Source organism: Hippocampus bargibanti, linkage group LG06, assembly GCF_051943395.1.
Source record: "Hippocampus bargibanti isolate YZ-2025 linkage group LG06, ASM5194339v1, whole genome shotgun sequence".
NCBI lineage: Eukaryota > Metazoa > Chordata > Actinopteri > Syngnathiformes > Syngnathidae > Hippocampus > Hippocampus bargibanti.
Window position 1 is genome coordinate 24,944,630 of NC_142739.1, and position 12,417 is coordinate 24,957,046.

General features: G+C 40.3%; 1 protein-coding gene across 1 annotated transcript; it reads left to right on the forward strand.

Moving 5' to 3' along the window:
* Positions 1–1,259: 1,259 nt before the first annotated feature.
* Positions 1,260–11,766, forward strand: psmc4 (proteasome 26S subunit, ATPase 4). The gene is made up of 11 exons (XM_088999197.1): positions 1,260–1,317; positions 2,103–2,201; positions 2,336–2,522; positions 3,782–3,928; positions 5,244–5,353; positions 5,438–5,531; positions 6,108–6,275; positions 7,736–7,812; positions 8,286–8,454; positions 11,258–11,313; positions 11,405–11,766. The coding sequence occupies exons 1-11, from the start codon at positions 1,285–1,287 to the stop codon at positions 11,516–11,518; spliced, it is 1,254 nt and encodes a 417-aa protein (XP_088855323.1). The 5' UTR covers positions 1,260–1,284; the 3' UTR covers positions 11,519–11,766.
* Positions 11,767–12,417: the final 651 nt, after the last annotated feature.

Sequence of the window (12,417 nt, forward strand, 5' to 3'; positions counted from 1 at the left end):
TCACTGAAGGAACGCCCCTGACCGAGAAAGCGACATACAATGCATTTTGGGCACTTTTTTTCCGTCTGAAAACACCGTGTTGATGGCGAAATTAGAAGGAAAACACATAAATAACGTGATGGTGAATCGTTGTGTGTTGCACCAAGACTACTATTTGATACTAGGTGACACAAATTCCCAGCAAACAAATCAGCCCATTTCCAACGGAGCTTGGGCGCCATCTTGTGCATTTTCTGGGACGCTACATTTCAGTCCAGATGCCTCAAAATGACACAGAATGACTTCTTTAATCAATTGCAAACATTTATGCTTTCCTCTTCATAACTATTTAAATCATATTCATAACTGGATGAGTAACAAGAAAGCATCTTCTCCGAATCTGAAGCCATTGTTTTGATTCTAGAGCAAGGCAAGACGTCCTGTCGTGACGTCACGAACAAGGGGGCGGGACCTTCTGCATCTCCGAGGTTATTTTGAAGTAGTTTTGGGACACTTTAACTCATTTTTGCATAATCAAGTCGTGGTCTCCAACCAGAAGTAGAAACGTTCCCCAAAAAATAAATACATAAAAGTAGGAACAAAGAGTTTATGTTTCATAGGACACAAACACCTTTCAAAATAAAACCGTAAGTGCATAATCAAGTACAGTAGTCGTCTCTAACCAAAAGTAGAAATCCCCCCCCCCCCCCCACAATAAATAAAAGAAAAAAAGTAGTCACGTTTCATATTCGGCAAGCACATTTCAAAATAAAAGCAAAAGTGCACAATCAAGTACTCGTCTCCAACCAGAAGTAGAAACCGTCCCAAAAAAATAAATACAAGACCCAAACACCTTTTAAACTAAAACCAGAAGTGCGTAATGAAGTGGTTGTCTCCAACCGGAAGAAAAACCTTCCACCCCAAAAATAGGTAAAAGAAACAAAAGTGTTTTACACTTGAATCGAACATTTCTTTCTCTTCTAAATTCAGATTGAACCGCAAATCAATGAATAATCTCTCGATATTAAAGATACTGTCATTCCAATTGATCATGTATTTAAAAAGTACGTAGAGTTACTATTAAAATTAGATTTCTGAGAATAAATTACAAGTACATAGGGAAGAGGATTAGGGCCAACGAAGAAGAAAAAATAAGGTTGGCAAGATTCTCTTCCGTAAAAATCCACCAGTCGCAATTTTGTTTTGATGCGTATTTTTGATCAACTATACAAAACTACATTACCCAGAAACCTCCGTTACGTCTGTGTATGACGTCACGGCGTCAAACCACTGTCATAATCCAACATGGACGATACTATGACTGTAGAAAAGAGCCCGGTATGATTTCGCCACTTTGCTTCTTGTTTTGTGCGTACATTAACATTATGTCGGTAACTTTATTCCATATATGTAAGCGTTTAATATTGTTTGTGTTCTCGAAACTCTCACTGTTGTAGTCTTTTAATAACGTGAAAAACGGAAAGCTGCCAATTCATTCTGGCCGATCGCTCTGTCACGCAAGTTAGCCGGTAGCGTTAGCGTGGTGCTAACAGATCCTTCTGCTTTCATAAAGTTTCCCCAACAGAATACTAAAAACTTGTGGTTAATCGCTTTCCGATTATATTTGTTTGTTGGTGAATCAAAACAAGAGAATGTGTTCATATTCCACGCTGTCAAACGAGACTTACTATCAGCTAGCTAAGAGGCTATTCGCCTGGTTGTGCTTGATAACTTGGACAAAAATGTTCATTTTCATCGATATTGAGCCTTTAAAATGAGCATACTAAACATTTATCAATTTGGCAGCATGCGGAATGGTGTTCAGCACATCGAGCTCACACTTCTGATGCAGTTTCTTCTTTGCTCTGGCCTGCCTATGTGAAGTTTCCAAATATCTCCCTGAAGTACTCAGATTTCCTTTCTCCCATCTTAAAAAAACACGCATGATGGGTTCATTCAAGACTCTAAATTGTGCTTAGAGGTGCATGGCGATCATTGTCGTACATCATCGACTCTTACCCGATGTCAATTGGTATAGTCTCCAACAATGAAGACAAGCACGATAGAAAATGAATGATTGGAAAATGTGCTTATTTGTTTACCTGTGGCTTTTTCCATTACAGGAGGAAATGCCGGCAATCTTGAATTCCCGTCCGCAGACCGGTCTGTCCTTCCTGGCACCAGAACCAGAGGACCTGGAGGACCTTTACAGCAGATACAAGGTCAGAGAAGTCATCAATCTTTAATTTCACCCATAAAATACGAACTGTGTAATGGAAAAATGAACAGCTGGTGTAGGTTAAACATACAAAGTCATGTTTTTCTCATGGATCTTCACTCATTGGCATGTTTACAGAAGCTGCAGCAAGAGCTGGAGTTCCTGGAGGTGCAAGAGGAGTATATCAAGGATGAGCAGAAGAACCTGAAGAAGGAGTTCCTCCACGCTCAGGAGGAGGTGAAAAGGATACAAAGCATCCCGCTCGTCATCGGACAATTCCTAGAAGCCGTGGACCAGAACACGGCCATTGTTGGCTCCACTACAGGTAGAACTCAAATGAGCAATTTCTGCACAAAAGAAAAATACAAAAATAAAAAGCAAAACACACGCTATAAGTTGAACCCTTTGACACGGTTCCTCCCCATTCAGACGTTTCCCATTTTAAAATGTGGCTTGAATTTTTCTGCGGGGTTGGTCAAGTGTTGAACATACATTTTGATTCTAAAAGAAGTGTTAAAACATAAATGAACTCACCACTGTTACAGACATTCTACGTTTGAATTATGCATCACAATACACATCTTTAAAGGACAACCGACACCATTTTTTTGTTGTCTCACTGACATCAGAAAAACGTTTTATAGCATCTAAAATAGCCAAACCACAGACTGATATTTTTTGTCAAATTCAAAACACCAATAAAAATGACTTAAAGTGTCCAAAAATTACTTCAAAACTACCTTGGAGATGGCGAGTTTCAGAAGGTCCCACCCCCTTGTTCGTGACGTCACGCCAGGACGTCTTGCCTTGCTCTAGAATCAAAACAATTGCTTCAGATTCGGAGAAGATGCTTTCTTGTTACTCATCCAGTTATGAATATGATTCAAATAGTTCTGAAGAGGAAAGCATAAATGTTTGCAATCGATTAAAGATGCCCTTCCATATCATTTTGAGGCGTCTGGACTCAAATGTAGCACCCAGAAAATGCACAAGATGGCGCTCAAGCTCCGTTGGAAATGGGCTGATTTGTCTGCTCGGAATTTGTGTCAACTAGTATCAAATGGTAGTCTTGGTGCAACACAACGATTCACCGTCGGGTTATTTATGTGTTTTATTTCTAATTTTGCCATCAACATGGATCAACACGATGTTTTCAGACCAAACAAAGTACCCAAAATGCATTGTGTGTCGCTTTCTCGGTCAGGGGCGTCACGTCAGGAATCGTCACCAACTCGAAAACAATACTTCCTGAATATTCAGCGCAAGTCTTAAAACGTAAATTATAGCTATATGCGGTGCAATCTTTGTAAAATACGCTCATTAGAAGTCATTTGAAGTGATTTTACAAATTATGGACACAACTTGGCCAGAGGCGTCGGTTGTCCTTTAAAACATAAATGAACTCGCCACTGTTGCAGACATTCTACATTTGAATTATTTATTGCAATACACATTTAAAGAGACACCAAAAGCATAAATGTGTTTAAATTATATATATAAATGTGAGCTGTTGTTGTAATGAGTACACCGCCATCCTGTCGCCATCTTGTGCCTGTCACCATCCAAACCCCTTGCCCCCTTTAGGGTCAAACTACTACGTGCGCATCCTGAGTACCATCGACCGCGAGTTGCTGAAACCCAACGCCTCGGTGGCGCTGCACAAACACAGCAACGCCCTTGTAGACGTCCTGCCCCCCGAAGCCGACAGCAGCATCATGATGCTCACCTCAGGTATTGGAAGCACTCGCATCTGTGGAGGATAAACATTTCCAGCCAGAAGCTAACAATACTGTCAACATCTTTGTTCAGAGGTCAAGGGTCGCAACTGGATTTTAATCAGTTGCATGTTGCTTGTCACATCATGACACATTCAAATCAACATTAAAAAAAACAAACTCCCAAAATACGATCATCTCTGCAGTTCAAAGCAATCAACAGCAAGTAGAAATATACCAATATAAAGTCTGGTGCGTGGCTAAGAGCAAGCAGAAGCCTACCAAAATAAAATCTGCTCCACGTCGACAAGCAATGTAATCCTTTCAATATGAACACAGCGAGTGGTGATGATCTCTGACTGGAAGTGAAACCTTCCACACACAAAAATAAATATGTAAAAGAAAAAGAAAAGGTGGTTGTGTTTCATAGGATGCTAACACCTTTCAAAATAAAACCAGAAGTGTGTAATCAAGTAGTTGTCTCCAACCAGAAGTAGAAAACTTCCCCCAAAAAAATAAACTAAAAAAGTTAGTTATGTTTCATAGAACACAAACACATTTTCAAAATAAAACCAGAAGTGCATAATCATGTAGTCGTCTCCAACCAGAAGTAGCAACCTTCCCAAAAAAATAAATAAAAGAAAAAGAGTTATGGTTCATTGGACACAAACACCTTTCAAAATAAAACCATCATTGCATAATCAAGTAGTCGTCTCCAACCAGAAGTGGAAACCTTCCCAAAAATATAAATAAAAGAAAAAGTTATGGTTCATAGGACACAAACACCTTTCAAAATAAAACCATCCGTGCATAATCAAGTAGTCGTCTCCAACCAGAAGTAGAAACCTTCCCCCAAAAATAAATGCATAAAAATAAGTGATTGTTTCATCGGACGCAAACACCTTTCAAAATAAAATCGTGTGCATAATCAAGTAGTCATCTCCAACCAGAACTAGAAACCTTCCCAAAAAATGAATAAAAGGAAATAATACGGGTTATGTTTCATAGGACGCAATCACCTTTCAAAATAAAACCAGAAGTTTGTATTCAAGAGATGGTCTCCAGCCACAAGTAGAAACCTTCCAAAAAATAAGTAAAAGGAAAAAAAGTAATGTTTCATAGGACATAAACACCTTTCAAAATAAAACCAGAAGTGCGTAATCGAGTAGTCATCTCCATCCAAAAGTAGAAACTTGCCAAAATAAAAGCAACCACATGGCATCAAGCGCGATACCTCCAACAGGAAGTAGAACCCTACCATGATAAAACCTGCCAACAGGCTACAGGCAGCGACTGATTTGCCCTTTTTGCTGTTTTTGCACTGACATTAGACCAGAAACCTGACGTGATGTACGCCGACATCGGAGGGATGGACATCCAAAAGCAGGAAGTCAGGGAGGCGGTGGAACTTCCACTTACACACTTTGAGCTTTATAAGCAGGTCTCTCACACACACATTCTTAACCAGTCTGAAATTTTGTACATTGTCAATAAAGCAACCAAATATTTGGTGTCTGTCACACAGATTGGCATCGACCCACCCCGAGGAGTCCTCATGTACGGACCTCCAGGATGCGGCAAGACCATGTTGGCGAAAGCTGTGGCACACCACACAACAGGTGTGTTGATTTCGACGTTCAAATGAGCCTGTGAAGCAGCTGGTTGTTGAACTTTTCCCGCCAAATCAATTCTCATGTCTAGCTGGCTATATATTAGCTGTTTAGCTTTTTATTAGCTATTTATCTGGCTGGCTGTCTGGTTGGCTCGCTATTAGCTATATATTAGCTAGCTTTCTATGTATTTGAGTTACTTCCGGGTTGAGTGAACGCTGACGCGTGTGGCTTCCGCTGCTCAATCTGGCTATCTAGCTAGCTATTTGCTATCTGGCTAGCTAGCTAGCTATCTATTTGCTATCTATTATCTGTCTAGCTGGCTATATATTGACTATCTAGCAAGCTATTAGCTATCTATCTGGCTAGCTATCTGGATGGCTAGCTATTAGCTATATATTAGCTAGCTTTCCATGTATTTGGATTACTTCCGGGTTGAGTGAACGCTGGCGCGTGTGGCTGCCACTGCTCACCCACAGAAAAACCTATCCTGTGACTGTAAAGTTCCCTTGAGAGTTTTGAAAGGCGCTTAGAAATGAAATGTATTATTAAAAGCAGCTGTCATTTTTTTTTGTCTCTGTGCAGCGGCGTTCATCCGCGTGGTGGGCTCTGAGTTTGTTCAGAAGTACCTGGGTGAGGGTCCCCGCATGGTGCGTGACGTCTTCCGGCTGGCCAAGGAAAACGCGCCCGCCATCATCTTCATCGACGAGATAGATGCCATCGCCACCAAGCGATTTGATGCACAGACCGGAGGTACAATAATGTCAAATGCGGTGGTCATCCGGGACCAAATGCCTACCTGCCAACTACTCCGATTTTGCCGGAATGAGTACGGTTTTCATTATCCCATTCCGGGTTACGGTTTATTCATGAAAATTCCGCTTTCCAATAAAAACAATCAGTCAAAATCAAAATAGTAAATACTCAACGTTCATTCAAAACACGAGATCGCTATGTATCGTATTAGTTTTCTTTAGATGAATTGCGCATGCTACGGGTCAATCCAGGAATCGAGAGTCAACAGTTACCGTTGTTTTTATCATTGTCATGTAATAGCATCTGCCGGAGAAAAATCAACAAAAAGTGTGAAATCTAAAAGAAAACAACAGTCATTTTTGCGAGGAATATTCCCAAGTATTTCCAGGAGTTAGACTTAGGTCAAAAAAATAACGCAAGTTTGTAATTTGAGTTAGGAATGTAGCTTAGATGTGCATATTTGAAGTTACTAACAACGTCTTAGATTTCATTATACTTTTCAAACAAGATTGATTCTAAATGTTTAATTGATTATCAAATACTTGTTTGGTTTTCTTAAAATACAGTGATACCTCAGCTTACGAACTTAATTGGTTCCCTGAAAGTGTGTGTAAGGCGAAAAGTTCATCTACCGGACATTTATGTCCCATAAGAAACCATTAAAATGAGAATAATCCGTTCCCAGGTCCCCATAAAACATGATTTTCTACTAAATAAGCTTTAAAACTACACAAAATATACATTATTTTATGTATAATGCATGTGATATCGTACTGTAATTCAAGAAATAAACTTTACTGTATAATAAAGTTATTTTATTTACCTTTGTGATGGCCGTTGATGTAGTTTCCTCTGGATGATATTCGAGTGAAGTTGCCGTGCTTTCTCGGCGACAGTACCCTCACTCACACGGTCCCCTGCTAGCCAGAAGTTTTTCAACCTCTTCTATTGCTTGTGACTGTTGCTTAGACAACACAGAAACACCCTTAGCCTCACGTAGCAATGGTAGACTTAGCATACTGGTACTGGGACGCTAAGTCACAGAAATGCACACCTCGTTCGTGTTTTTCAATGATCTCCTTCTTTTGCTCAACCCTGATTTTCTTTTGTGTCCTCTTCGGCTTAACACTAGCCTGTGGGTGGGGTCTTTTTTGGTCCGATAACAGCAAAAGTACTCCACTCGATAACAAACCACGTCTGCACTCAAAGAAAGTGGGTGTGGAAAACTAGTCCGCCAGCCACCGTGGCGCCGTGTGGTTTGGTTCGTCCGCCGAAAACTAGTTCGTCAGCCAAGACCATTTTCTCGCGAATTTAATGTTCGTGAGGCAAAATGTTCGTGATCTAAAGCGTTCGTAAGCCGAGGTATCACTGTAATAGCAAAGATCATATTTTCATGATTGACAAGTTGAAATATGTGTATTTTTTACACAAGTATATCTTTAACATTGCCTCTCCAGCTGACCGAGAAGTGCAGAGAATTTTACTGGAGCTGCTTAATCAGATGGACGGTTTTGACCAGAACGTCAACGTTAAGGTGAGTCCAATTCAACCTCCTCCACAAGACATCGAAACCGCAAACTGTAGCCGAGCTGCGCCGCCGCCTCCTCTTTGAGACAGGTGACCTCTTCTGGCTTCTCCATTAGCAGGGAAAGTGATTTTTGGAAAGCTCGCATGCGTGGGAAGCCGTGCGTATTTGGTCAGCAGAAAGCGTGTGCGCCGACACAGTAATAAAGATCGATAATACGAAATATAAAATGATTAAAGTGACACTAAAAGTTATAAGATTCATAAATGAACTGTCAACATTTTGGTATATAATAGTATTTAATAGAAAACATTGCTTAAAAACAACAGATTGACATTCTATCCTGTCGTATAGGAGATGAGTGTCATTTTTTATGATCCTCGCGGCAGCCATTTTGAATGCTTTTCGATTTACGGCCGCTTGACTTACGACGGTTTTGTCAGAACGGATCCCGGTCGTAACTCGGATGTTACCTGTACTAGGTGATCATGGCCACCAACAGAGCAGATACGTTGGACCCGGCTTTGCTTCGTCCTGGCCGCCTGGACCGAAAAATCGAATTCCCACTGCCTGACCGCCGGCAAAAGCGTCTCATCTTCTCCACCATCACCAGCAAAATGAACCTCTCTGAGGAGGTGGACCTGGAGGACTGTATCCTTTTTTTTGTAGTTTGTTTATGTAGATGGACTGTTATCCAGCCGTGCTTTTTCGAATCTTGCCAATCAATCATAAGGGCATAAACAACCATCCTTGCTTATACAATCACACCGAGGGATTATTTAGAGCACATGCGTCAAAGTCAAGGCCCGGGGGCCAAATCCGGCCCGCCATCTCATTTTATCCGGCCCGCGAGAGCAAATCAAGCTTGTCAAGTGCCATGATGCTTGCTAAAGTCTGAACTGAAACTACAAATTGTCGTATGTAAACCACAATAACAGTCATTATTCTTGACTTCAGATTTGAAAACTAGTTATTCATGAATTTGTTGTGCGCTCTATATGTAATATGAGGGAGGAGATGAAACATTCTAATGGCTTCCCCAAATTCAGAACGGCCCTTGAAAGGAAACCGTAACTACAATGTGGCCCGCAGCAAAAAAAAAAAATGACTTTGACACCCTTGATTTAGAGCAAGGTGTCAAACTCATTTTTTTGTCGTGAGCATTGTAGTTACAATTTCCTCTTGGGGCCCTTATTAATTTGGGAAAGCCATTACAATTTTTGACCCCTTCCACATATTATACATAGAGTGCACAACAAATTAATAATAATAATAATAATAATTTATAAGCGCCTTTCAAAACTCTCAAAGACATGAATAGCTACCTGTAGTTTTCAAATGTGAAGTAAAAAAGAATGACTTTTTTGTGGTTTACATGGGACAATTTGAAATTTTGGTTCGGACTTTAGCTAGCATAATGGAATTTTACACGTTTAATTTGCTTTCGCGGGCCGAATAAAATGATATGGCGGGCTAGATTTGGCCCCTGGGCCTTGACTTGGACACCGGTGAATGAGGGTGTTCCGGTAACCTGCCGTGCAGATTTTTTTAAAATTTGTCACGGATTCTTTTATTACAGACAGTGGCGTTATTGGTTTAATTGTCATAATTGTACAAATCTAGCTGGCTATCTAGCTAGCTAGCTATTTGCTGTCTATTAGCTATTTAACTAACTAGTTGGATATCTAGCTAGCTATCTATTAGCTATCGAGCTATCTATTAGCTATATTAGCTATATAGCTATCTATTAGCTACATATCTAGCTAGCTAGCTATTAACTAGCTAGCTGGCGAGCTTTCTATCTATTTGAGTTACTCCGGGTTGAGTGAACGCTTGCACGTGTGGCTGTCGCTGCTCACCCACAAAAAAAAAAACGTATCCTCTGACTGTAAAGTGACCATGAGAGTTTTGAAAGGCGCTTATAAAAGAAATGTATGATTATGATGACAGTTTTCGGCGTGTACTTCCGTCTTCATCAGACAACTACAAATGCCGTGCATATTTTTGGAATGTGGGAGGACACCGGAATACCCGGAGAAAACCCACACAGGCACGGGGTAGAACATGCAAACCCAACTCATAATCAGAATCATCTTTATTGCCAAGTATGTAGAACACACAAGGAATTTGTCTCCGGTAGAACACGCTGCACTAGTAGCATCACAAAATGGAGGCACTATACAGTTCTATTTGGGTTACTGTTTTGAGAGTTAATGGCTTGAGGGAAGAAGCTATTCAAATGTCTGCTGGATTTGGTGCGCATGGATCGTTGGCGCCTGCCTGAGGGGAGTAGCTGGAAAAGGTGGTGGGCAGGGTGCGGAGGGTCTCGTAGGATTTTGTGCGCATTTGTTTGCGTTCTTGCAACTCGGGAAGGCCACAGCTGGAATCGAACCTTGTGAATCTGCACTGCGAGGCTGACATATTAAACCAATCGTCCGATGGGTCGCCCGCACTTGCGAAATTCCTAACCTATTTCCTCTGATGATTATTTGTAGCCGAGTTCAGTATTTTTTTTCGAGAAAAGCTCTTTCTCATTAAGTCCCCCTCCAAAAAAATCTTGGGAGTGTTGACGCTTTGAGCGATATTCGTTGACATGAACACAAAATGTCGGCCAACTGCCTGCCACATGAGAGGAAATGTGTGATGACCACTCAACAGGATGTGGAGCTTTTTTTTGTCTGGTTCCTCTACAATTGTGTTGACAGACACCAGATAAAAACGAAAAAAATCTTGAGGCTGTTAGTAACACCGTGTTATATCAAGAACACTTCAAATGACTTCTACTGAGCGTATTTTATAAAGATTTCACGGCATATAGCTATATTTTACGTTTTAAGTTGATGACGATGCCTGGGATGGAACGCTCCTGACCGAGAAAGCGACACACAATGCATTTTGGGTACTTTGTTTGGTCTGAAAACTTCATGTTGATGGCGAAATTAGAAGGAAAAAAACATAAATCACGCGATGGTGAATCGTTGTGTGTTGCACCAAGACTACTATTTGATAGTAGTTGACACAAATTCCCAGCAGACAAATCAGCCCATTTCCAACAGAGCTCTGGCGCCATCTTGTGCATTTTCTGGGCGCTACATTGTCCAGTCCAGACGCCTCAAAATGAGACAGAAGGACTTCTTTAATCGATTGCAAACATTTATGCTTTCCTCTTCAGAACTATTTGAATCACATTCATAACTGGATGAGTAGCAAGAAAGCATCTTCTCCGAATCTGAAGCCATTGTTTTGATTCTCGAGCTAAGCAAGACGTCCTGGCTTTCTGAGGTCATTTTAAAGTAATTTTTGGACACTTTAAGTCATTTTTATTGGTGTTTTGCATTTGACTAAAAATATCAGCCTGCGTGTTTGGGGTATTTTAGATGCTATAAAAAGTTTTTCTGATGTCAGTTAGGAAACAAAAAAAATGGTGTCGGTTATCCTTTAACCGGTTCTACAGACGTAGCCCGACCAGACAAAATCTCTGGAGCCGACATCAACTCCATCTGCCAAGAGGTGAGTGCCCCGAACAACCGCATCAGCACTGAAAAAATATCAAACTAAGATTCATGTCTTTTTTTTCTTCTTTTTTTTTCTCTGTCTTAAGGCCGGCATGTTGGCTGTCCGCGAGAACCGCTACATCGTCCTGGCCAAAGACTTTGAGAAGGCTTACAAGACGGTAATCAAAAAGGATGAACAGGAGCACGAGTTCTATAAGTAGAGAGGATGGAAAAAGTTTTGTTCGTAGCGACCCCGTGTGTCATTTGCATTTTTGATCTCATTCGAATTGAACAAAGTCACCACAACGTAAGGCGGAGTAATAACACTCATGCGCATGTTGCGTCTTTTTTTTTTGTATAGGCACTCTTGTTTAGAAAAAAATATCAGGCTTGATCAATAGCCGGGTTGCTTCTAAATTCATGCAAATGAGTTAAATATCATTAAAGATGTTTTTCATAAAAATGTGAACATGACTCTATTTGTATTGAATTGATTTGCGTTTGTTTAGTATTTTTGCTACTAACTCATTTTTTCCTTTGTAAACTGAAGAATAACACAAGTGTTGATTGTGTCATACTGTCCTTTTGTTTTTTGTTTTTATTTTCATGATATTAACTCATTCACTGCCATTCACTGCATCTGTTGCTGTTACAATATCACAATATGGAAAAAGCTATCCATTCCATCTAGCCATCAACGACCATCACAAAGGTAAATAAAAGGACTTTATTATACATTACTGTTTATTTCTTTAATTATAATGCCATAGCAAAATTATTATACTTAGGTATATTTTGTGTAGTTTTTTGGCTTAGAAAATTAGAAAGTAGAAAATTATGTTTTATGGGGACCTGGGAACGGATTGTTCTCATTTTAATGGTTTCCTATGGGAAATTAATTTTTAGGATACACTTCACCTTACACACTGTCTGGGAACCAATTAAGTTCGTAAGCCAAGGCATCACTGTATGTATGTATTGCATTGTAATTTGGATAGCCGCCCTCATTTCAAGCTCATGTAACTCCAGACTCTCAATTTGCAATTTTCTATTTGTCCTCAGTCGCTACATCAGGGTATTTTTGCGAAAATTGCGAGAAATGCATGGTAAAACTCCAGGT

Coding starts and splice junctions, on each gene's coding strand:
- psmc4 (XM_088999197.1), top strand. CDS start 1,285: ATGGACGATACTATGACTGTAGAAAAGAGCCCG. Junction 1,318..2,102: donor TGACTGTAGAAAAGAGCCCG/GTATGATTTCGC, acceptor TTTCCATTACAG/GAGGAAATGCCGGCAATCTT. Junction 11,314..11,404: donor TCAACTCCATCTGCCAAGAG/GTGAGTGCCCCG, acceptor CTCTGTCTTAAG/GCCGGCATGTTGGCTGTCCG.